Source organism: Leopardus geoffroyi, chromosome E1 (genome assembly GCF_018350155.1).
Source record: "Leopardus geoffroyi isolate Oge1 chromosome E1, O.geoffroyi_Oge1_pat1.0, whole genome shotgun sequence".
In the NCBI taxonomy this organism is placed as follows: domain Eukaryota; kingdom Metazoa; phylum Chordata; class Mammalia; order Carnivora; family Felidae; genus Leopardus; species Leopardus geoffroyi.
This window is the reverse complement of record NC_059330.1, coordinates 55,772,531-55,798,583: the sequence shown is the minus strand read 5'-3', so window position 1 is coordinate 55,798,583 and position 26,053 is coordinate 55,772,531. Positions and strand designations below refer to the sequence as shown.

Sequence of the window (26,053 nt, the reverse complement as noted above, 5' to 3'; positions counted from 1 at the left end):
CACGTGTCACTGTGCAAAGGTGCCCCCAAAGAAGAAAGCCAACAAACTAGGTTCTTCTGGATCCTAAAGCAGTTTAACCCCACATCCTGCCCTGAGTATAAGGAGGCTTGATTAAGTTCCACAATAAAGGGCCTGGAGCCACAGTCTCACGGGTTCTTCAAAGGGGGATGATTCCAGGACTTCAAACAATGCTGAAGGAAGGTCAGCAAGGAAGGAGAGTTGGGGTGTCTGGTGAGACCACGGAGGATGGCTGTCAAATACCCCAAAGACGCATAAATTTCAGGACCATTTATGCTCAACTGTCCATTGAGGCAAGTTTCATCCAATCAAAGCAGCCTCAGGGGAAGACAGGACTGAGGGCAGAGGGTGGTCCACACTTCAGATGAAGACCCAGAGAGGCACCCTCCTACCAGACATGCCTCAGATACCAGGAATTCAGTACAAAACGAACCAAACATCCATGCTAGTTACCCTGGCAGCCAGCCAAGAAAACCATTTGATGAAGCATTTAAGACAGAGCTAAGGAGAGAGATGGAAGGTCCACATTATTAAACTGCCAGCCGTTCAAGACAGCAGTTTTAAAAAATTGGCTATAGGTTCTCACTACGCCCTTAAGGAGGCAGGAAGGGAACAGTTAGGATATAAGTAAAAAGCAACAAGAAACCACTGTTCCTTTTCTTGCCCCAAAGCGGTGTTTTGGAACGCACAGGGGGTGCCTGTCTTGACTTGTATGAATCCAACCCTCTGGCCTCCAGGTGGATATTCCCAGTTGGTTTAAGTCATGAACTCAGCCAGATCTATGCACCAGACTGTAGTATGAGTCAGCTGGGAGGCATGGAACCCACAGCCCAGAGACCTGGACAGGCCTGTATACAGGAGAGCTTGGCCCCCAGGCTCAGCAGGCCGAGAGGTTTCCCCCCAGTTCACTAGGCAGGCAAAAACAAAGCATCTCACCTAGCAGCTCCTGGGAAAAAAGGCCAGGTAAACACTTCAGCGCTCCAGTTCAAGTCCAATTAAGACAAAAAGAAAAATGAAACAAAACGCACAGCTTCTGAAGAAGCCAAGTGAGACCACGGGAAAGGCACGAAAGGAGGGCTGAGCTGGTCAAAGAAACAAATGCTGAGGCAAGGCCTCACTTCCCGACTGTCCACACCCATCCAGCCTCCCCAGGCTTCACCTGAGCCTAAAGCCTCACTAGGGCGCAGGACATGAAGTGGCCTTGACCGGCCAGGGATGGCCCCGAAGAACAATGATCTGAACCTGCCAATTTTGGTTCCTTAATCAATTATGTCTGAGACCTGTAAGAACGCAGCAGCCACAACAGGGGCCTCGTTCTCAGGGACTGTAGAGTCTGGAATGTGGTTCCCCTGCAGAGAATACAAAAAAGTCCAGCCATCCAGAAACTATGACTGGAGCAGAGGAAGGAAGTAGAAACAATATGGCTCCATGACACGGGATAAGCTGCCATTTGAGCTGGGAGGATTTGCTCAGCAGAGAAGTACCAGATCCTGGTAGAGAGAATGGAGGTTTATTTACAGCCAACAACACTTCGTCAATCCTTCCCGAGCCAGCCCCACAAAGCACGCTCAAAGGTCCAGCGTCCAACTGGAGACAAAGCAATGCGGCCTCCAGCAGCTGGATTCTGCCAAATCTAAATGTTGCTTTTTTTGCCCCAGCTTTGGAAGCATCAGGCACAGAGGAAGTACTCTGAACAGAGGGCAGAGGGCAGTCTCTCCGTGCTGCTGGGGGAAGAATGCTACGGACTACATTTTCTGATAGATGATGTAATCCTACATCTTAAAAGCAGGTGGCAGCTGGGGAGACAGATTAATAAAACAACGCCTTCTAAATCTTCTCTTCTCTCAGACCTGGCACTTCCCAAGTAGTTATTAAGTCTTAGTGAGATCTCACTTAAAAATGACTCCTCACTGGGGTGCCTGGGTGGTTCAGTCAGTTAAGTCTGACTCTTGATTTCGGGTTAGGTCATGATCTCATGGTTCACGAGTTCGAGCCCCGTGTCAGGCTCTGCACTGAGAGTGCAGAGCCTGCTTGGGAACCTCTCTCCCTCCTTCTCTTTCTCTGCCGCTCTCTGTCTCAGAATAAATAAAACTTAAAAAAAAAAAAAGTTTCCTTACTGTGGCCTGAGGCTCTGGGAGACTCCCAACAGGCCCTTTCAGCCTCCTTCTCCTCCTAGCACAGAGCCGGAGCAGGGCCCAGGTAAAGGCCCTCCCTGGAACACCTCCTCCCCACTGTTGCTGAAAGTAAGCCCTATTCAGACCTCAGTCCTCGGCTCAAGGAAGCCTTTATCTGCCCCACCCGCACCGGGCCAATGAGGACCTTGCTCTATTCTGGGCTCTTACTCACTGTCTTAGTTATCACTGTGTCCCTAGCACCTGCAGGTTAGTGCCCTGCCTACAACAGGTGCTCAAACACTGATGAAACGTGCGTGTGCGCGCGTGCGCGCGCACACACACACACACACACACACACACACACACGTACAAAGACATACTCTCCTTTCTAAGTGGCCAGTGGTCCATTTTTCAGCCCAGGTTAGGTGTTTCACAGTCACCTTCAGCTGCAGTGCTGTCCCCCTAGACTCCAGTTAGGCCCCAGTCAGCTCCAACGTGCAACTCAATGTCGGAAAGGGAGGCAGCAGGACAGGAACTAAGAAGGGGCCAGACGTGTGATACAAGGCTGATGACAGGCAGAAGGAAGAAGGTGGTGGGGGCATCAATACTGAATTAAAAAACCCTTAAATCTAGCTTGTCGCTCCCAATCCTGAAACAAAAGACAGAATTACTGTAGAGTTAGTCCGTTTATTTGTTCCACAAATAATCGATTGAGCCTTTATTATGTACCAGGCAACGGGCCAAACACTGGGGATATCATGTGAACACAACTCGATCTTGGGGAGAAATCCTGGGTGTTCCGCTAAGTACCTCAACGAAACATCACTTCACTGTCACCACAGCCCCATGAAGTGTGAGCGGACAACGCCGTGGCTTCAGATATGACTAGCGGGCCCAGGAAGCCCCCCTGACGGCATCAAACCGACACACGCGTGGGAGTCAGCTCAGGTGCCGAGAAAGCAGCAACGCTGGAACTTTTGTCAAAACACCTCCAAGCTGCAGGAAAAAAGTTACTGTGGTTTGACAGACAAGGGTGGGGCATGCTGAGGGCTGTCAGTAATCCCCAGGCTCAGCAGAAGTCACCGAGCCCCATGCTGCAAGGAGATAGCCCTCCATGGCACGGATGCCCAGCGTCCGTGCCCTGTTTTACCCCCCACCCCACACAGGGGAGCCTTCGAGAAAGAAGGTCGCCAGCACGTTTCCTTTAGGTGTATCCTGTTGGCCAGGACTGGGTCACTGCCACGGCACACTGCCTACCTGGGGATGGAGACACTCAATTTATCAGAAAAATGGGCGCAAGTTGGTGGGGTCACTTTGGGTCCAACAGACTCACCTTCACCCCCAGCTCACCGATGGGAAAGACTCAGTTCCCCAAGCAGAGGTTTCTACAGGAAAGGGTGAAAGAGGCACCCGCTCAGACAAACGAAGCCAGCCCTAGAACTGGCCTCGTAGACTGAAGAAAAGAGGGAACGGTTTCTTCTGAAACATCGAGCTCAACAAAGCCGACACTGCTGTGTGGTGCGATGCTCTGCCACGTGGAACCAACCAGACTTCGATGTCAACGCAAGGCTCTGGCCAGCAGCCATCTCCAAAGGGGAGCCTTTGTTATCTGACTATCCCAAGTGTAATCTCACATTTGAGTCAAGACGTGAAGATTCTGGGTTTGTTGAAAGTTGCAGAAGATGTTCAGAGAGGGCCATTCCATTCCTCTCTTAACACCTAGGGTGTCTGGGTAGGCTTGCGCTTAGGTACAGAGGTCACCTCACATCAAGACTTTGAATTAAGCCTTCAGTGGTGGGCCAGGGTGCACTTTTTTCTGAAAGGTTTTCCACAAAAACAGTGTCTCTGTGCTTCAGGTTGTTATCTGGGGGCAGGGGTGGGAGGACTTGGAGCCAGCCAAGACAAAGGGAAACAGCTTTGTGAGGCTGGGGACAGAAAAGTGAAGTCCTTGTGACACATAACACGGCCACCAAATCACAACGGCACTATCCTGCTTGAGAGGTCAGCCACCAAACTGAGGTGTGAGATTAAGATATAAGGCAAAAGTTACTGAGATAACAGAAAGCCAGGAGATTAGAAATGCAAACTGGTCTCCATCCACACACTGGCAGGAACAGGAATGAGCCATCTACGGGGCTAAAAGGAAAGCCAGTATCTTTCAGGCACTGCTTAGAAAAAATGTACCTAACTCCAAAGCTAGGAATGCAAATGAGCACAATTCTACTGAACACTGAACCCAGAAATTGCACAGCAGTATTTCAGGAGACAAGGATCAGAACACAGAAGGAAGGTGGGAAGTGCTGGATCCCGAAGGGCGGGCAGCTTGCTTTCTGCATCAGAGAATTTTTCAAAAAGATAAATCTTGACTAGGGAAGGAGGCACCCAGCCACACCTTGGTTAGTAATCCATGGCATGTGGGCCCGAAGGGGAGAACGATGTTGGGGCTTGCATGGCCGAAGGCGGGCCGACCGGGCACGCGCAGGCCCCGGCTGCAGAACCACAAGGAGCGGGGTGAGGCTGCTGGGAGTCTGATCCTCAGGTGACTAGGAGCGAGTGCAGTCAAGAGGGCCCTGCTGGCAGTTCGGTGGAGCCGAGAGGGGAGGGCAGAGGGAGACTAATGGCCGTTCCCCTCTGCCGGAGATCACTTGCAGCGATTCCCTTTCTACCAGCAGTGTTCAGCTTAAGATGCAGCCAGGCCTTCTTTGGAAGGCAGCTCGACACAGGACCTAGCCTGGAATTCTTTCAGTCTGGACAACAAAAGAGCTACTTCCATAGGTGTGCACCCTCCTCCTCTCCCAACCTCAGTCGTGTCTGCTTCTTCTTTCAGGTCACCACTTAGAACCACAGACCCCGGCTGGGAGCGTGTCCTGGGGGGTGTTCTCCTCAGCATGGAAATTCTGTTGTCTCCCACCTGTGCAAGGGCGACCCTAGCCTGATTAAAGAAGGCTTGAGCATTCTCAGCAGTTCAAAGGTCACATTACAACTTCCAGCAAGAAGAATGGATGGCTCCCAATCCAGCAATGGTCAAGGGCCATTTCCTTCTCTGGTCCTGGGTGAGTCATGCTGTAACTTTTTTTTCTAATCAGCACTCAAAAGCATTATGGGGTACATATGGGAGGCAGAACACGGGAGAAGGTAGGATAACAAAACCAAGATGGAGGGACCAAGTACACGTTCTCGCTCACACACCTTAAACAACAGAACTCACTAAAAACTAACATACGTTATCCAAATCTCTCAGTAACCTCACGAGGCAGATGTTATTATTCCCATCTTACAGATGACTAAACGGAGGCAAAGCACAACAAAGCAGCTTCTTGCCCAGGAAGTGGCAATGCTGGGACCCAAACCCAAGTCTGTCTGACCCTAAAGCCTAGTCATAACTGCTTCCCAACTTCTGATCTCCTTCTCGACTAAGAGGCGGCAGATAATGACAGTTTCTAGGAAGCCTCTGGTTCAACCACCGGGGAAGCCAACATCAAAGACCAAGAAGGAAAAATACCTCTTCAGGGATGACTCTGTAGCAGGTCACAGGGCAAACGAAGTGTTAAGCTCTCAACTTAAGGGGAAGACAGCCAGAAGTTATTACCTTTTAACTATAACGATCAGGGCCGACAGCTCCAGAGGCCCTACTGCTCCAGTGAGTAATGTCTGAGTTGATCTGAATGGAACAACTGGTCCTGAAAACTTAATCATACAACCAAGTGGGTGCCACCACCCTTGTCCTTAGCCTAGGGACTTCCTGGGTGCTGACAAAAGGAATGTTACCAAATCCTGACTACCACTAAGCCCTCATCCCGTACTGGGTGAACAATCGTGATGACTGTAATGGGAACTCATTATTCCTTCTGACCCACGTAAAGAGCACGGCATGTATTCCGTCCACCAGAGTCTAACTGGAAAGAAACCACTTTACGTGGTATTTTATTCGATAGTAGCTACAAATACTTTTATTGCTACTATAATGTACTAACTCTGGTTTTATTCTATCTAGCTCCACGGGAATTGATGTGAAAAAAGTGTGCTGATGGGGTGCCTGGGTGGCTCAGTCAGTTGAATGTCCAACTTTTGATATTGGATCAGGTTGTGATCTCAGTCGTGAAATCAAGCCCTACGTCAGGCTCCGCGTGGGGCCTGCTTGGGATCCTCTCTGCTCCTCCCCTGCTCGTGCTCTCTCAAAATAAATAAGTAAACATAAAAAAAAAAAAAAAAGTGTAGGGGTGCCTGGGTGGCTCAGTCGGTTGAGCTACCGACTTTGGCTCAGATCATGATCTCGTGGTTCTTGAGTTCGAGCCCTGCGTCGGGCTCTGTGCTAACAGCTCAGAGAATGGAGCCTGCTTCGGATTCTCTCTCTGCCCCTCACCCACTCACACTCTCTCTCTTGCTCTCTCTCTCAGAAGTAAATAAGCTTAAAAAAAAAAAAAAAGAGTGTTTTAATGACTGGTCTCACTTCTAGAAAAAGAGTTGGTGGATCGCAACCTTTCCTTACTATTCCAGTTTAAAGGTATTTAGAAAATCACAAAAAAACAAAAACCTTTTTCTTGCAGCAGTTTCACTGAGATATAACTCACATCCCACACAATTTTTAAGTGGTTAGCTTTTTTATAAAAGGTTTTTTAAAAAATATTTATTTTTGAGAGAGAAAGCATGCGCACATGAGCAGGGGAGGGGCAGAGAGAGGGAGGACAGAAGATCTGAAGCTAGCTCCACGCTGTGAGCGCCTAGCCCCATGGGGGCTCAAACTTACAAACTGACTGTGAGATCACGACCTGAGCTAAAATCAAGAGTCGGCAGCTTAACTGACTGAGCCATCTAGGTGACCCTTTAAGTGTTTAGTTTTTTGTTTTTTTTTGATTTTCAAAGTATTTATGTATGTACGTATGTATTTATTTGGGAGAGACAGAGACAGCACAAGTAGGGGAGAGGCAGAGACAGAGAGGAAGAAAGAGAGAATCTCAAGCAAGCTCCAAGCTGTCAGCACAGAGCCTGACATAGGGCTCGAACCCACGGAACCATGAGATCATGACCTGAGCCGAACTGTGAGTTGGACGCTCAACCACCTGAGCCACGCAGGCACCCCTAAGTGTTTAGCTTTTAATTTTTCAGTTATGTCCTGCTATTATAATTGCTCAGACTGTAACAACACAGAAAACATTTAATATTCAGATAGAAACATATGTACGCTATCATACGGACAAACAAAAAGATGGAAGAAGGAAAATGGGACACCTGTTAGAGGACTGTGGAATTAGATGATTTTTTTTTCAAAATATTCAATTCTTGCTATTATACAAATTTGACAATAAAATAAAAACAAACCCCTGAGAAGGTAACCACCAGAAAAACAGTACCATGCAATTCTTCAAAGAACTCTAAGAAAAAGCCCAAGTTTATGCTCTTACAGATAACCTTCGGTGTACCATCCTGAAAACTAATTCTCAGTAGGCCATTCCCCAAGTGTGGGTTCTCCCAGAGCTCACCCAGCAAAGGCACACGATGACCCAGGCGTGAAGGCTACAAAGGGACTCGTGGATCCTTTACCACACCATACAACCCGCCCCTCTGGGTGTCCTTCATGATGAACAGAACCCTATGTTGCTTGCTTATGAAAAGCCTGAGCATCTCCCTCTCTGATTTCAAAGTCCCGGAGGTAGAGTGAACACGCTCAAAGCCCAAATGGGAAAACGTGTGCTGCGGCAGTCCTGAAGAAGCTGGCACATGTTCCAGAGCCTCTTTCCTTACATGGTTGATACAGAGAATCGAGGGTTTCGACGGGAAGCGCTGCCCACGTGCAACTGCCGGCAGGCTCCTGAAAGTTCTCCGAAAAAAATCAGTGGTCTGTAACGAATTCGTCGGAAACAAGCTCCCTGGGCAGTTTTCAGTCGGCAGGTGTAGCATTCTGAAACTTGCAAAGATCAGTAACAATGTTGGGTAGGGGGAGAGGCTGGAGAAGAGAAGCAGCGGGAGATTACGGAGTCAGTTCTACCCCAAAGCAGATCCTTCCTCTAGACTGCAAGCCAATTAATAACACTTGGTGACTGAGACACTTGACCTTCTTAAAGGAATTCAAGTGTGTCATGTACAGTCACCAAAGGTGAGACCCACTTACTTGGCCGAGCCAAGGTCTCTGGGGAGGGTAAGTGAGGACTCATCAAGTCCCTCTGCTCTGGAACTCAGAGAAGATCTACCAACACAGTCCCTAAACTGCCATCAAGGCACCCCCAGGGAGCTACAGCAAATTCACAAGGGTGCACACAACATGAAATTTCAAGGAAAACACAGCATTACTCAACATCTATCAGATACCACACAAATGCATGTGTATTTTTTCAAGTGGCTATCAAATTCTGAGGATTGTCGTGTTGATTCTTTAGAGCTAATTGTTAGGTATTTCTTTTGGCCTATGAGTTCGCTCGTTCTTTTTTTTTTTTTTAAAGATTTATTTATAAGTAATCTCTACACCCAACATGGGGCTTGAACTCATAAACCGGAGATCAAGAATCACACGCTCCACTGATTGAGCCAGCGGGGCACCCCTGGCCTAGGAGTTCTGTGAAAAATTCCTGAGACGCCAAGGGTGCTACGAACTGAGAAAATGTGGCAACTTCTGACATACAGGATGAGGACATCTGACCCGACTCAGTTTTGCCAAAAGGGCCAAGGAGTGCCAACAACTGCATTTTAGATTGTGAAAAACACGGCCTTATGCATCCTTTCTTGTAGCTATCACATCACCTGGTAAAGCGGGCATCAGAGATGAGCCGAGGGCAGCCGAAGCTATGTGCCTGTGGTCTCACAGCTGGAGGGAAGCCAAGCCTGTGCTCGACCCAGGTCTTCTGGGTCCAAGTCCACTAGCCTGGCTCGAAGGTGTGAACTCACATTTCTGCACTAATTTCGGGGTCCAAGAATCTTAAAAATGTTTTGTCTTAACTAGGATTATGCATGCACATCTTTTAAAAAATGCCGGAACCATTTCTCCCCCACCCGATGCCACCTTCTTGACCCAGAGAGGCTATTTTGTTTTGACAGATGTTTGCTCTTTAGGCCAAGAGGATTCCTTCCCTGGGTCAAAGCTGGGACTGCAACACCTCAGGGAGGCCGGCATTCCCACCCCACATAGCAAAGCCAGCCCTCCCAGTTAGCTGGCAACGGGCCTCTCCAGCTTTCCCGTGCCAGGTCATCAATGCCCGTGTTTGTTTTCAAAGGAAGGGTGTGTCAGAGACAGTAAGCCAGTGGAAATACCTTCATCCACAGGAACTGTGGGAGTGGGGAAAAAAATAAACAAGGGAAAACGTTCCAGGGCAACCGAGGTAGAACACAGACAAAGGAGAGTGGGAAAAGGAAGCCCATATGCCAAGGGCAAACAGATGGAGGAAACACTTAAGCCATCTGGCACCCCTGTCCCTGCATTAAAGAGCTGAACAGAGGTCTGCCACTTCCGCTCTGACTTTTTCTAGGACAGCAGTGCCACCTTCTGTTGAGTAGTCAGATCTGAGTCGGGCTGAGTCGGGTTGCTTACTGAGGAGGTAAGACCAGAAAATTGAAGTTAGAGGAAAAGACATGACGGAACAGAAGTGTCGAAGCATTCTGCCTCCCGTGGAATGCTCAGCCACCTTCTTTTCTCTAGTTAAGGGCAAACTCAGCCACCGAGAGCTCAATCCCTCCTCCTCAGGTGGATGGATCAGGACCAAAGGCTCTCTCTAGAGGTGGGTCTGGAGTTATCATTTCTTTTCTTCTTTAAGTAGGCTTTACACCCAGCACAGAGCCCAACACGGGGCTTGAACTCATGATCCTGAGATCAAGACCTGAGCTGAGATCAAGAGCTGGATGCTTACCTGAGACTGAGCCACCCAGGCACCCCGGGAGTTATCACTTCTTACTCAACCCCCCAAAAATTTGTCTTGAAAAAGGTCCAGAAACAGGGAGCTCACTACCTTAAAAAGCAGCTCAGCCCACGTTTGGTCAGAGATGACAAAAAGTTCTTTGTTATGTGAAGACAAACGCGGTCCCTGTAATTCTTCTGTATGTTGCTTCAAGTTCAGCACGTGGCTTCCACCTCCCCTCCCCCTCTAGCAGACCTCCAAACAACAGATGCACTGCAGGCTCCTCCCTGGTTGCCTCTCCCAGCTCCTAAACCTTTCATGTGATGTGGTTTCCAGTCCCCTCACCTTCATGATTGCTCTCCTCTGAGTGCATTCCAGTTTCCAAATGTGGAATTCGATATTCCCACACAAGCCCAATGACAGGGTGACCAGCCTGGGAAGCATAGGTCACTGCAACGAATGCTCCTGAACGTGGACATGCCGACACTATTAAGCTAATTACCAACTCAGGTTTACTCAGTTAACTCACGTAAAATGAATGAGGCAGATTTTCTTAAGATGCCTGTTTTTGGGGCGCCTGCGTGGCTCAGTTGGTTAAGCGACTGACTCTCGATTTCGGCTCAGGCCACGCTCTCACAGTTTGTGAGTTCAAGCCCCGTGTTGGGCTCTGCGCAGACAGTGCAGAGCCTGCTTCGGATTCTCTGTCTCCTCTCTCTGCCCCTCCCTCACACTCTCTCTCAAAAATAAATGTTTAAAAAAAAAAAAAAAAAAAAAAAAGCCCATTTCCCAGCTGGCAAACTCTGAGGTTAGCTGGAATTCAGATTCAGGTCTATGACTCCAGAACCTTAACTTCCACCCCACAGGGGCTGTCTTGTCTTACTCTGGATATGCTACCCCCCTCACGGCAGCTCAAGGTCCCGCAGGGCTGACAGCTCACTGGACACTTACAGAGCAGTGGAAATAGTCACCAAACAACTACTTAGTATGACTGACCCAAGATTCTGGCTTCTGAAGAAGAGTGGTTCTCAAAGTTGATCTGTGGACTCCTGGAGGTCTGTAAGGTCAAAACTACTTTCCTAGTACTAAGACATCACTTGCCTTTTTCACTGTTCTACACTGGCAGGAGCAATGGGGGGCAATTGCTGGCCTTTTAGAACAAATCAAGGCAGCTGCACTGAGTTTTGGCTGTAGGGACACTCTCAGTTACCAAAAAAGCCAATTTCACTTAAAAATATTGTTGGTGCTGGGGTGCCTGGGTGGCTTAGTCGGTTAAGCCTCTGACTTCGGCTCAGGTCATGACCTCACGGTTCCTGAGTTCAAGCCCCACATCGGGCTCCGTGCTGTCAGGGCAGAGCCCGCCTCGGATTCTCTGTCCCCTCTCTCTCTGCCCCTTCCCTGCTGGTTCTCTCCCTCTCTCTCAAAATAAATACAGTTTAAAAAAATGTATATACATATAGCCTTGGGGAAGCAGTAAAAATGATTCACCTTATTAAGTCTTGACCTTTGAGTACAAATTTAATTATTATTATTTTTTTGCATTTTGTGTGATGACATGAGAGGTCACATAAACACCTCTGCTGCTCGCTGAGGTCCAATGGTTACCTCAAGGAAAAGCACTTAAGTGAGGGAGTTACAAGCTGATCTAGTTGCTTTCTTCACGGAATGCCATTTTTACTTGAAAGAATGACGGTGCTTAGTCAGATTTGAGTAACTGGCAGACGGTTCCTAAAAAATGAAGCAATTCAAGATCTAAAGTAAAAACTAGCATCTTAGAAAATGTATACATCCCCACTGGGAGCAGACAGCTTTCCAATACTTAATGGCTTGTCTGATGAGATAGGTAATGTCATCAACAAATATAATTTTTTGGATATGATAAGACAAAATGCATCACTGGAGATCTCAGTGAACCAACATTTTCCATGTCACCAGTGCCGGAGGATGCAATACCAGTGTGGCTAAAAGAGCCACTGAGAGTGCCAGGCAGACCCGTGGTTAATGAAGCAGACTACAGAAAGTTCACTGAGAAGGGTTCACATCCTACAGTGCAGCTAATTTTTAGGAAACCACTGCCTGTTGAGTTCTGATCTAGTATCAAAGAAAAAGATTCACAATCACCTAAAGGGCTATTAAGATACTTGTCCTCTTTCTAATGCCCTGTGTGTGAAGCCAGATTTTCTTCAACTACTTCAACCAAAACAACGCACTGCAATAGACTGAATGCAGAAGCACTTAAGAGAACCTAGCTGGCTGTCCGTTAAACTGGATGTTAGACCTTTAGGAGACCCAATGCCTGTCTTTGTGTTTTCAGTTTCAGTTTCTTTGGTTTCAGCAGTATTTTTTGTTAAAATGTGACTTATATTAACATATAATGGATTTAATTATTTTAAAATAATAAATATCTGGGGCACGTGGGTGGCTCAGTTAAGTGTCCGACTTGGTTTTGGCTCAAGTCATGATCTCACAATTTGTGAGTTCGAGCCCCACATCCAGCTCTGTGCTGACAGTGTGGAACCTGCTTGGGATTCTCTCTCTTCCTCTCTGTCCCTTCCCTGCTCACTCTATGTCTCTCAAAATAAATAAATAAACCTTAAAAAAATATTTAAGGGGTGCCTGGATGGCTCAGTCGGTTAAGTGTCCCACTTCGGCTCAGGTCATGATCTCGCGGTCTGTGAGTTCGAGCCCCACATCGGGCTCTGTGCTGACAGCTCAGAGCCTGGATACTGCTTTGGATTCTGTGTCTGCCTTTCTCTCTGCCCCTGCCTCACTCACGCTCTGTCTCTGTCTCTCTCAAAAATAAACATTAAAAAAAATTTAAAAATTTTCTCAATTAAAAAAAATTTAATGTTATTTAATCTCTCAAAAATAAACATTAAAAATACTTAAAAATTTTCTCAAGTTAAAAAAAAAATGTTATTTTTGAGAGAGAGAGAGAGACAGAGCACGAGTGAGGCAGGGGCAGACACAGAATCCAAAGCACCATCCAGGCTCCAAGCTGTTGTCACAGAGCCTGATGTGGGGCTTGAACCCATGGACCGGGAGATCATGACCTGAGCCGAAGTTGGACGCTTAACCGAATGAGCCACCCAGGCATCCCAAATGTTTCTCAATTTTAAATGAAGTGATACTCTTTGGGATCCTCAGCTTTTAATTGTGTAAAGGCACCAAAATGTTTTGAGAACTGCTGTAGTAAAAAATCAAAAGCAGATTTTAAAAAGCCAAGGCAGTTGGGGTGCCTGGTGGCTCAGTCGGTTAAGCGTCTGAATCTTGATTTCAGCTCAGGTTATGACCTCACAGTTCATAGTTAAGGCCTTGTTGGGCTCCGCACTGAGAGTGCAGAATCTGCTTGGGATTCTCTCTCCCCTTCTCCCTTTGCCCCCGCCCCCCTCGCTTGCACCCTCTCTCTCAAAATAAAGAAAAAAGAAAAAAGAAAAAAGAAAAAAGAAAAAAAAAAAAGCCAAGGCAGGAAGGAGTGCCATCTGGTGGAAAAGACAGTTATGACATCAATCCCATTCACAACCAAAATAAATGACACCCCTAATCCATCCTGGTGACATATTCTTATTGTTAGAAATTTCACATACCGAAGGCAGAAATATTCAAAATTCAAGATGTGGAAGATAAAAATATTGTTAAAAGCCAATTAAATGCGCCAGAAAAGATCCGGAGTAGAGGGAGGGTTGGGAGGCATTTGAGGTCTAGGCCACTACCTCAAGATAGTCTGATGCCAGTTCAGGGCAAGAGAGGAAGCCAACGCCAGGACTAAGGCATGGGAGCTGAAGATTCATGCTTGGAGACGCCACTAACACTCATGATTTTTGGACTTGAGGATCTCTGAGCAGGAGAGCTCTGTCTGACCCCTTCCACACTCAGCTTCCAAAAGAACTATGTCAAGTTACTGTGAGAGTAGGTTCTGTCCTGTTCTCCGAGGGCTCCCTAAGAACAAAAACTGTCTCAGAAAGCTTTTCATTCTACAACCAGACTAATAGTTCAAATGACTGAATGAAATACAGTAAAGCACATCAGTCAAGGGGTTAAGTATAAACGTGTCTTTCCAACCTTCATGTGGTTCCAAGAAAGACTGAGCAGAAGACACATCAACAAACTTCCCAATTCTGTCCCCCTCACCCCCAGCCCTGGCTGTTCTTCCTCATTCCCAGGGGATTTGCTGTTTTTTCCAGAAGGGCTGACAGTAAAGTACCTGCACCTTTCTCTCCAGCCAACTTCCCCAGGAGGCCTTTGAGCCTTTTGCCTCCGTTCCCTCCACACTGAAGCCCCAGCACTTGGCAGCTCCTTGGGTTCACTTCGCGCGTCGGCTCTAAGGCCCACACACTCCCGACTACTAAGACAGAAGATTCCTGCTACTACTGGCCATTTTCCTTCTGCGAGCCCAAGCAGAGGTATGGCCACCTGTGATCCAGGCCACACGTCCACCCTCCTGCTCGTAGTGTTTGCGTGAGTTAAGCCTGGGTTCCTTACTTGGCACAGAAAGGAGTGACATTTGCTGTGCCTAGGGCTCAATATTCTCTTCTTTCTGCATGCTGATGCCCAAACTTCCTTTCCTGGTGAAATGTGTTATCTGCATCATCCACAACTTTTCACGGGTTTTATTCCAATGGTCGCCACAGTTCTATCCAAACAAAGAACCAGTTCACATTTGAACTGTATTTTTGGACATACTACCATTTTGATTACAATTTGGGACCATTTTCTAGAGTTTCATTACGTTGCCTTGAAGGCTTCAGTTGGTTTCAAAGCAGTTTTTAATCACAAAAGTCGGCCCATATTTCCCAGGCCTAGAGTGATAGAATTAAGACTTCCTCTTTGAAAGAGAAATGTTTCCTAAAGACCGCGTTCTTAACAAGCACAGTTATACTGATGCCCAGTGCATAGCACAGTAAGCCTACTTGCAGGGGATGGGGCGGGGGGGGGGGGGGGGGGGGGGGGGCGGGAATCAGATCTTAACCATTATCACAATAGGTCAGGGAGCATGACAGGGAAATGTCTTTAATTACTCTCAGCTGCTACTGGGAAGGAACTATCAGAAGGATACACCTGAAAGACCATTCTGTTTACCCAAGAGTGGATGGGTACCAGCCGGAGGAAGTAAGAGTTAGGTGCAGCTTCTCCAACAGCTGGGGAGACCTCACTTTGACCTAGATGACTAAAGAGTACAAATGGCAGCCCTTAGGGCTTCCTGATTCTAGAAACATTCCCACGTCTAACCCACCTGCAGGGACAGTGACCCCACCAAGCTCACCTGGCTGTAGAGCACAGGCAGGTGGCTACACTCAGCCAGGCCTCTCCCCATTCTAGTCTGGAGATAAGGCACTATCTGTGCTTCTGGAAATCCAAACTGCCTCAGGACTTCCTCATTCCATGGTGACCTCCAGGCTTCTTTAGAAAGCTAGTTTCATCCCAGAAAATTTACACGTGGTTGCAGGGTGTGTTAGTGGGACCAATCTTGACCAGACACAGGAACTGAGACATAATGTTACAATGCCTTGTTCGCATCCAGCCACCCCACCACAGCCAACACCAAATACCTTTGGGTCATCAGCCTCAGGTTTTTCAGTCTCTGAATCGTCATCTTCCTACAAGACAAAGAATTTAGAGGATTAAGCTTAAAGGAGTGGGCCTGAGGGTTCTCACATGCATAACTAGGGGCTGGAGTAACTTACCCAGCCTGGGCCATCCCACCAAGAACCCCTCCCCTGCCCTATGACCCAGAACTAGAGAAAGAGAAGGGGCGAAGGAGATGTTCCGGGGGTGGGGAGGGAGGACATTAGCAGCTCAAAGTTGTTACTCCAGCAGTGTCACAGTCTACAGCGATGAAAATGCCCGAGATTAAAAATCACATATATAAAAATGGAAAAAGGCGGTCATGTTTCAGAAAAGAAGACCAGGCCCCACAGGATAAAAAGGGCATAGTGTTTTCAATGAAGTATCAATTATTTAAAACCAGGAACGTGAACCTTTCTTCCTTCTTTGACTTTCACGCACACAAATACATTGGACTCAGATCTACCGTGACATTGTTCACGGTCGGAGTGCCATGACCCACGTATAACTACACCCCGGCACTCCAGCCCAGGAACATTCACAGCTACATGAACAGCAGGAAGACAGGCATCAAATGACCAGGGCAAGTGACCCAGGGAAGGACTAAAGAGCAACAGCCAGCCTTTCCCGGGTCTCAGCTGAGCAGACCCTGCCTCCATCCAGGCTCTCACAGAACTGCCACTGACCCGTTCTCCCCAGTCTTGTTCCTGATCCAAACAGCTTGCCTGACACAAAGCACCATGTGAACAAGGCATTCTCCAAAGCGTGCACTGGCCTCACACAAGCTAGCCCACCATTCCACTGAATGCCAGTGAAGGTCAACGATCAGCTACCCTATTAGGTAGCTATATCCACATCTGCTCCCAGAACACCCCAATGCACAAAAGCCTTTTAAGTTAACACCCAGGAAAAAAAACTAAGTTTCATTTGAAATTGCTTTTTTCAATCGAGCTACACCTTAACCCAAGCATAAATAGCGCCCCAGATGTTAACATAAACATCACCCGCGAGACTCGAACAGATTATACTGATGAGTTTGAGACTGAATTGTCCTGTCAGGTGCCAGTGAGTCCAAGGGTTTAAATGCAATCTCCATGATTTCCTTAAAATGAAATCAGTCACACCAAATAATCAGAGAAGTAGCTCAGCCAAAGACAATCACATTTTAGAACGTCTATATTGGAATTTGATGAGAGGACTTTACTAGGATATGAAATAAAGTGTAAATATGATGAAAATTCTAAGCAAAGCCAATGTGGAACAACACTTCAGAAACACATCATGCAAAATTATTGAAGAAAACAGTTATGGTGTTAAGCCAGTATGTGTGCATGTAAGAAAGTCAGGAAAACAATTTGCAAAGCTTTTCTAAACAATTTTAGTCAATTCTGAATTATCAGCATTAATGGTGGGGCTAAGGGCACGAAAATATCTTCCAAAAGAGCATCAAATATAAATCGCATTTTTGTTTCATTAGAAAGCATTTTAACGCTAACAATTACATATCAATACATAAGAAAGCTTTCAAACAAATAATAAAGTACACTGTTTCAATTAACGGTGTTGCTAAAGAGCCAGACTCTATATCCAGATTTCACTTAGTATATCTTTGTGCTAAGCCCCCGCTTGAATCTTGTTTTCTCTCTACTTTTAAATTCTGGCTCATGAGGTTCAGGTGATAGTATATCAACAGGCTTTCCGGTTAATTAAGCCAGCTTTCTTTGTTGCCAGCACATATTAAATGTCAGGCAAGATTTGTGCTCAAGAACCAAAGGCACTCTGATAAAAAGTGCCAAGGAAGATGTCAAGAAAGAAGTTCAGAAGGATCAAACCAAAAATAAAAAGCTAAACAGTTTTCCTTCCTAATCTTTTTAATAAGCTGAAAGATTTAAACCAAGATTAAAAGTAACACAGAGGTTTTTGCAGATATAAATAATAAACCAGTTAGGAGGAATGTGTGTCACAAATGGAATAAATTATCTTAGCAAAGAAAATGAACATGAAACATTCTTTGATATCTGGGTTAAACAGAATAGTCCACTGTCTTTTCCCCCCAATTTCAATTCAAAAGTTAATACAAAATGGTCCAGATGAAAACAAATTTCGTTTTCCATTTTCAACTGATACCAAACAAAAAAAGGGGGGGGAGGAGGGGAAGAGGGGGAAATGACGTTGGCCATGGAATGGAACACTGTCGGTACAGTTCAGAAAGTTTCTGACAAATGAAATGGTGCTTTGAACAACTCTGGATTTGGGAAGAGACTGACTTACCGACTGTTTGCTATTCTCATCCTCCTCTTCTTCATAACCATCTTCATCACCTCCAAGGCGAGAAAAGTCATCCTCTCCATAGGCCTCAGATACTAATCCACCTTTTTCCTCTGAAAGAGGGAAAAAGAAAAATGAATAAATGCATACAAAAATGAAAGACAACCTTTCAGTGGTTTGAATGGCCAGAACTATCTCTGAAGATCAAAGGGGAGCCTAAATCTCCCGCGAATAGGCCCAGAAACTGCCTTCGGAAAGAGCACAATAGATAAAGTCATTAAAAGAACATGAAAGAAAACCAACTACTAAATCCTTTCTCTCATGCTTTTCTTTTTTTAAGTTTATTTATTTTGAGAGTCAGGGTGGAGGAGGGGCAGAGGGAGAGAACCCCAGGCAGGCTTTGTGCTGTCAGCGGCAGAGCCTGATGCAGGGCTCAAGCTCATGAACCGTGAGATCGTGACCTGAGCTGAAACCAAGAGTTGGATCCTTAACCGACTGAGCCACCCAGGCACCCCCTTTCTCTCATGCTTCTAATCCACCTCGTATGCCAACTGAAGGCTTCTCTTCTCTGAACTAATACTGCACATTGTTTAAAAACCTCTTTATCTTAATTTTTTTAAATTTATTTTTTCTTTAGGGTGAGAGACAGCAAGGGAGGGGCAGAAGGAGAGAGAATCTTAAGCTTACACAGGGCTCGAGCTTATGACCCTGATATCATGACCTGAGCTGAAATCAAGAGTAGATGCTTAACCGACTGAGCCACTCAGGGGCCTGGAAAACCTTTTTTTTTTTTTTTTAATTAAAAAAAAATTTTTTTAATGTTTTTATTTATTTTTGAGACAGAGCATGAGCAGGGGAGGGGCAGAGAGAGGGAGACACAGAATCCGAAGCAGGCTCCAGGCTCTGAGCTGTCAGCACAGAGCCCAACGCGGGGCTCGAACCCATGTACCATGAGATCATGACCTGAGTCGAAGTCGGGCGCTTAACCGACTGAGCCACCCAGGCGCCCCTGGAAAACCTCTTTTGATATGTGTATCTCTACCTTGTATCCGAGGCACCAGAACTTGTCTTCTTATACAAGATAAAGACTCTGTTGCCGTCATTTTTGTGTTCTCCTTTAGGAACAGGAATTTTAACTGGGGGCACTGAGAGGAGTTCCCAATCATACCTACTTGAGAAGCAAAGTCTCCTATGTTTAAACCAAAACAAACAACAACAAGAAAAATACAAAATGCTACAATTACTGGGAAACCACCAGAGAACCTCTGGACTGGAAGAGGGCATGCAAAACTGAGAGTAGCTAACCTCCAGATGAGGAAAGGAAGTCCCAGATATGTTAGGTAGCTTGCTGCCCTTTCTATGATGCCAAAGAAATCTGTTCCCATTTCCTAACATTGTGATTCTCAACCTGAGTAGGGCAACAAAATCACTGATGGGCTTCAACAGCCTACAAAGTACTGGAATCACTGAAGAGTATTAAAAAGCTACAAAATGCCCAGATTCTACCCCAAATCTACAAATTACTCTCGCCAGCGAGACCAGATTTTTAAAAGCTCCAATATGAGTCTAGGGCACATTCCTAATGCAAAGTTATAAACTTAACAAGACACAACCTTTACCACCCTCCACGTACGTTCTACGCATCGCTCCCCCCATTACACAACGAGTCCAGAAGGAACAGGTGGTGGATCCGTAGCTTTGGATCCTCTCCATCTTTCGCCCATCCCTATGCCCAACACGATGCCCGGCATGGAGAAGACTTTCATTAAGTTACGGCAGAATAACCGAATCAACGGATGGAGATTGTCCATTCTTACTCCAGGGCGTCCACTCTGTCCCAACCAGGGTCTCGATCGCGCTTCGGGGCTCCGGGGCTCCGGGGCCCGATACCTGGGGCACAATGACCATCTCTTCCCCTCCCGCCCTGCTAGGTGAGCAGCTTTCCGAGCAGACACCTGATTCTCCCCTTCCAGCTCCCTACTCAGGCCTCACCAGCCGCGCTGCCCGCTGTTTCGACGCCAGCCTCGCCGTCGGACTCGGGCTCTGAATCTTCCGCGTAAACTGCCAGAGACGACAGAACATTCTTCTTCCCCGCCATCTTACTCCCGGCGCGCCTCAGTCTTATGACTCAAAGAAGCCGACTTCCGTGCGGAAAGGCGACTTTTTCCTATCCCAGGAGAACCCGCGCCGGTTCCTGACCAGAAACCAATCAAAACGGCCGTTTCTGGGCCTGGCCCCGCCCCTCCCGCCAGGCTGCCGTGACATCATCACTGCGCGACGGATGTAAGGTTGTGTGGGTTTTAGCTGACACTGAATCCCCAGCCTTTTGGCTTCTCAGAGTTTGGGGTGGTATATGGGGGTCTTCGAGTAGTTCCCGACCAGCGGGCAGCAGCGGCCCGGCAAGAGTCCTTCGCTCCGGGGTGGCCCACCGCCAGCTCTGATATCTTGGGGTGAAGAGAGGGAGGGTTCGGCTGGGGAAGGGAGAAAAGAGCTAACGGGGGTTTAACAGAGGAAGAAAAGCGATGAGCTCTCCTCCAGGAAGTGGGAAGAAGGGGTCGGGGTAGAATGGCTGTGATAGCAGCACTTATAAAAGGAGCAGAAGGTGGATCTTAGAAAAACAATTCCATCTTCTCCGAAGGATTCCAAAGACATTTGTGTTTCTTCTCGTGATCTGATTTCTAGCTCCGTGCCATACCGCGGCATAGCATAGTTCAATGTTTTTTATTTTCCTCAGCATAGAAGTGGACATGTAAATTGCCCAGGAATATGTTGCTTGAGGGTGTTCACCTGGAGCTATGTTACTTGGAAATAATATACTGCTTGGGAGTAATAAAGCAAATTTTACTTAGAGAAAAATAAGCAGTATTTTAAAAGCAGAACAGGGGGTTTTCATCGCAACCATATGCCTTAACTTTTGGCCACTGTCTGTCGCTAAGATGAGCACCCACCCTTCTTTTGACCCTGAACGTCGAGTCCGGAGCACGTTGAAGAAGGTCTTTGGGTTTGACTCTTTTAAGACACCATTACAGGAGAGTGCGACCATGGCTGTAGTGAAAGGTAACATTGCTAAAACTACCTGTGTTTACATTTGTGCTGGCTATACTGTAGCATTGCCATGGAGGGTGCCAACACTCTTTCTGACCCTTCCTACCTCCCCACTCTTGGTCCATAATTATTGCTGGAAATCTTGTAGATTTGTCACATAAAACTTGCGGTTTTATTGAAAGAATCACCCAGCTGTTCTGGTTCTTACATTTCATAGCTAGAGCTGCAGATTGTCTTTGAAAGCAGTTCATAGATTTCAGTTCATGTTCGTTTGTGTGTAGGCAGTAGTGGGAGTGGCAGGAATGGCCTAATCCAGTCTTTGACCTTCTAAACCCTTTGTTGAAGATTGAGTGGTCTCCCTCCCAAATAGGGAAGGAAGGAAGGAGTAATAATATTATAAATCTGATACATATTGACAATGGAGGTTATCAAAAGGGTAGTAACAATGTAACATTAATTACATTGTAACGTTTATAAGCAAGTCTTTTTTTATTTTTAAAAACGTTTTATTTATTTTTGAGAGAGAGAGAGAGAGAGAGCAAGTGGGGGAGGGGCAGAGAAAGAGGGAGACACAGCATCTGAGGGAGGTTCCAGGCTCTGAGCTGTCAGTACAGAGCCTGATGCGGGGCTCGAACCCACAAACTGTGACCTGAGCCAAAGTTGGACGCTTAACTGACTGAGCCACCCAGAAGTCCCTATGCAAAAGTCTTCTAAGTGATGTGGCTTCCATGTCTCCACAGGTATACCCACTCCATCTAGAAGTATTCAACTTTCATGGCTGTTTAATTCAATCATCCATATCCCAACAGACTCAGACTTTTCACCCTTATGGTTGTCATTGCCGTTACTAGAAATGGTTTGTGCCCATTTCCAAATCTCTCTGGATCTCTGCCCTTAGCATAAGAAGGATGGGAAGGAAATTAGCATTATTACCTTTACATGTGCCACTCTGCTAGGCGCTTTCCCTACAGTCTCATTTAGTTTTCAGCAGCCTTTTGACAAGGAAAAAGATAAAAGGCAGGAAGCATTTAGATATCATTATCTTGCATTTTTTCAGGTGACAAGGATGTGTTTGTGTGCATGCCCACAGGGGCAGGAAAATCCCTCTGCTATCAGCTTCCTGCTGTGTTGGCCAAAGGCATCACCATTGTAATCTCTCCACTCATTGCTTTGATTCAGGTGAGCCTTAGGGGGATGAAGATAGTAACCCAAAAAGTTTAGGGGAAGGTGGGCCTTTTTGTTTGTTTGGTTTTGGTTTTTGTTTTGTTTTGTTTTGTTTTCCAGCTGGGAATGTCATGTCTCATTTGTTTGGTCTTTTGCCTTTTATTTCCTTTGATTTGCCTATTTCCCTTTCTATATCGGGTTTCTGAATTGTCCAAATGTGTCATCATCGCCACTAGTGCGTATCACTCTGGCAGGTTATGAATGAGTTTTCTGTATTTTGATGGCCCAGAGTCTCTCCTTTGTTACCTTTCACCCAGAGGAGTGTGGAAATGTATCTGTATACACATAGACACTGTGTCATGTACACACATGGGCACTCTTGACAGGAGAGAAGATGCAGCCGGGTAGAGAGCTAAAATGATATAAACTGATTGGGATGTTGTCAGCATCCGCTCTGCCCCTCTGGCTATATTTAAGGCTTGCAGATGGGCTGATAGAATCAGAAATGAGGAAGTGTGGCTATGTGGTTAAGAGTCATCCACCATGAAGAGAAACGGAATAACAGTGCTTCGTGAGTTTCACGAGGTCTCAGGCTTTGTGCTAAGTGCCTTAGGTGCATTCACTTCACCTTTGCAGTGTAAAATTTCACTTAATGCTAACAACTATCCTATTAGATAGTTACCAGTTTGACAAGAGGGAGGGATGGGGAGAGAGAGAGAGAGAGAACTGAGTCTCAGAGGCTAAGAGCCAGTCAAAGAGCATGTGGCGATTAAGTGAGCCAGGAATGAGCCAGGTCTGTCTGTCTCCAGAGCCTGTGCTGTCACCCACTTCACCCTCTGAACTTTTTGTATGCAGAGAGAAGACCTTGGAGGTTGGGGGGAGGGCATTTATGGCTGGGAAATGCCCAGTGAGTCAAGATGACATTTACCACTGTGTCCTCCGCTCTGTGGCCTGTTTCCCTTCTACCCTCAGGACCAGGTGGACCACTTGCTGGCCCTGAAGGTACGAGTGAGTTCTCTGAACTCAAAGCTCTCAGCACAGGAAAAGAAGGAGCTGCTCTCGGACCTGGAGCAAGAAAAGCCACAGACCAAACTTCTGTACATCACACCGGAGATGGCGGCTTCAGCCTCCTTCCAGCCTACCCTGAACTCACTGCTGTCCCGCCACCTGCTCTCCTACCTGGTGGTGGATGAAGCTCATTGCGTTTCCCAGTGGGGGCATGACTTCCGTCCTGACTACTTGCGTCTGGGTACCCTCCGTTCCCGCCTGGCACATGCCCCGTGTGTGGCTCTGACTGCCACAGCCACCCCGCAGGTCCAAGAGGATGTGTTTGCTGCCCTGCACCTGAAGCAACCAGTTGCCACTTTCAAGACTCCCTGCTTTCGGGCCAACCTCTTCTATGATGTGCAGTTCAAAGAACTGCTTTCTGATCCCTATGGAAACCTGAAGGACTTCTGTCTTAAGGCTCTTGGACAGAAGACTGCTAAAGGGGTGAGGGCCCTGAGGGCGGGGGGTGGGGGGAGGGGGGGCCAAGATGCCTCGAGAGCAGCGAGCTGGTATCTTGCAGTGTAGAGGTGGATGTTGGTTTTCTAGGACCTTTGCTTTTTCTCGCTGCTTTAGCCAGAACTAGCTGCCGCCTCTTAAAACTTGCACTCTGAGAGTTGTTCCTTTGGTTTCCTGGCATTATTCCTCTTAATGGAGTCCCCTCGTCCTGACATTCTCCTGTGGGAGGTGAGCAGCCAACCCTGAGTGAGGCCTTTGCAGACCTATCCAAGGCTTCAGGACAAGAAGCAGAGGAGTTAGATGGGTTATGGTTTTGAGCTGCTTGATTACAAAGTGGCAGAGCCCTGCTGGTGGCCTGCCTCAGAGGAGCCTGTGAGACTGACATGAGAAAGAGGGAAACCTTCTTCTTCTTTTTTTAAAGTTTATTTACTTTTGAGAGAGAGAGAGAAGGGGAAGGACAGAGAGAGAGGGGGAGAAAGAGAATCCCAAGCAGTCTCTGTGAAGCAGGCTCTGAGGGGCTCGAACTCACGAACTGTGAGATCATGACCTGAGCTGAAATCGAGAGTCAGATGCTTAACCAACTGAGTCACCCAGGCACTCCAGAGCAAAAGCTTCTTTTAAAGCAGTCCACAATATAATGGGCAGATTGTTCTTTCTTCTCAATGCCGTCTTCCCATGTCTCCTCATTCAGTCACTCTCTGGCTGCGGCATTGTCTACTGCAGGACCAGAGAGGCTTGCGAGCAGCTGGCAACAGAGCTCAGTTACAGGGGTGTGAATGCCAAGGCATACCATGCAGGTAAGGGGCGCCTGGGCCATGTGCTCCTCTTCCCTCTCAGAGGCCTCTCACTGGGTCTCTCGTTCTTTGAAGATCCTGGATAATCAGATGGTCCGTCATCTTTTTCCAGATACCCAGACAGAGCTAAAGCAATTCACTTACGTCCACAAAAAGGAGTCTAGACACAAATAAGATCTAAAATGAGGACTGTGACTCCTGAAGTCCTTTTCTCACCCTGAGCCCTCCCAGCAGCAAGTGATGAGTTTTTCTAAGTCTAGGTATTGGTGTCGTAGAGAGAGCACAGGTTTTAAAGGCCAGTGGACTGAGGTTTGAATCTTGGCTTAACACTTACTGAGCGCTGTGTGCCACACAGCTGGTAAGTGATTGACTGAAGGTGTGTGTGCAGCACCCAGGGCAGGGTCAAGCCCAAGGTAGATCCCAAGGAAGATGTGGGTTCCCTCTGACACCTTGCCCTCATTTACAGGGCTGAAGCCTTCTGAGAGAACATTGGTGCAGAACGACTGGATGGAGGAGAAGGTTCCTGTCATTGTTGCAACCATTAGTTTTGGAATGGGAGTGGATAAAGCCAATGTCAGGTGAGTGATGCTTCTTGCCTTTCTTTCCCAGTCAAGGCCCTGGCTCAGGTGGGTTGCCTGGTGCTGTGCCTCAAGGAGCAAGTCCATGGGCTCCTTCTAGGGCCCCAGGAGAGAGTCCCTGGTGCACAGCCCACATGGTGACAGGTGCTGTGCAGCCTACTCCCAGGTGACTGCATTGCAGGGTCTGTCATCCCCCAGGAGAGGGCAGCACACAGGCCATCAGGCCCATCCGTAACACAGCATGTGCATCTAGCACATGGTCCCTGTGAGGGGGTGGAATGAACTGTCTTAAGCTGCTCCCTGTGGAATATCAAAGTCAGTGTCTTATTCCCAGCCTTCCTTGTTACTGCTTTTGGACAGTCTAGAAGAGATGGGTGGGGCTCACCCCACCCAGCCTTCTAGTACCACCCTGGCAACTCTTGGGGAGTCTTTATCTCTAGCCCCCCCAACCTTCCAGAGACATTTTGCGCTATAGCCTAAAGCCGTCTGCTCTCATTAACACCAACAATAATGCTTTGTGTGATGTACAGAGCACTTGGGCATACATGATCTCATTAAGACTCACAGGGACTCTGAGTTGGTCAGTGGAGGAATGAGTCTGTGCGCTTACATTTGAGAGAACACAGGCTTTGGAATCTGAGTTTGAACCTTGGGGCTGCGGTGGCTTTTTGGGGGCCAACTTTGAAGTCAGACACCCCTAGGCCCAAATCTTAACACCTGCTGTCCCCTTGCTATTTCACCTTGTATACATTTTCCTGAATCTCAAGTTCATTGTCTATAAAACAGGGTAACCTCACCTTATATTAACTGTAAAATTAAATGAGACAAATAGATAAAGTGGCTCATAGTAGGTGTTTAATAATGTCATCCCTTTCTCTCTTCAAAGAGGTTAAAGGATTACTCGAGGTTGGGCAGCTCATTAGTGGCCTACTCTTGTTGCTTTAAGCCCAGTGCTTTTGCCTCTGGGCCTCTGTGAGTGTTTTTGGTTTCTCATGTGCTGGAATTGCCCCCCTTAACTCTGCTGTGGCCTCTAACCTGAGCCGTTCCACGGCCAGGAGGCCTGCTGATGGGGTGCAGGGGTCTTGGCCACATTTACTTGGAAGCTGCTAGCCTCCCTGCTCCTGGTCACTGTGGAGACCTCTTCCCCTCGTCTCTTCTGCCACAGCTCATGCTGCTCATCCTTT

The 26,053-nt window shown here is 47.2% G+C and overlaps 2 protein-coding genes across 4 annotated transcripts in view; one reads left to right on the top strand and one right to left on the bottom strand.

Annotated features, from left to right (window-relative positions):
• Positions 1 to 19,934, bottom strand: part of LOC123604551 (SAP30 binding protein) — a 36,627-nt gene extending 16,693 nt beyond the window's left edge. The window contains exons 1-3 of one of the 3 annotated variants that reach the window (XM_045490853.1): positions 19,778 to 19,934; positions 17,789 to 17,898; positions 15,502 to 15,549 (exon numbers count right to left, since the gene is read on the bottom strand). In XM_045490853.1, coding sequence (XP_045346809.1) covers positions 15,502 to 15,549; positions 17,789 to 17,898; positions 19,778 to 19,883 — 264 coding nt within the window. In that variant the 5' untranslated portion in view covers positions 19,884 to 19,934. The remainder of the gene's footprint in view (positions 1 to 15,501; positions 15,550 to 17,788; positions 17,899 to 19,777) is intronic. The other 2 variants (XM_045490855.1, XM_045490856.1) reach the window with 2 other exon arrangements.
• Positions 19,935 to 20,041: 107 nt separating this feature from the next.
• Positions 20,042 to 26,053, top strand: part of RECQL5 (RecQ like helicase 5) — a 35,622-nt gene continuing 29,610 nt past the window's right edge. Inside the window, exons 1-6 of the mRNA XM_045490786.1 lie at positions 20,042 to 20,225; positions 20,708 to 20,842; positions 21,888 to 22,009; positions 22,967 to 23,485; positions 24,189 to 24,294; positions 24,758 to 24,869. Of these exons, the coding sequence (XP_045346742.1) occupies positions 20,722 to 20,842; positions 21,888 to 22,009; positions 22,967 to 23,485; positions 24,189 to 24,294; positions 24,758 to 24,869 (980 nt within the window). The 5' untranslated portion in view covers positions 20,042 to 20,225; positions 20,708 to 20,721. The remainder of the gene's footprint in view (positions 20,226 to 20,707; positions 20,843 to 21,887; positions 22,010 to 22,966; positions 23,486 to 24,188; positions 24,295 to 24,757; positions 24,870 to 26,053) is intronic.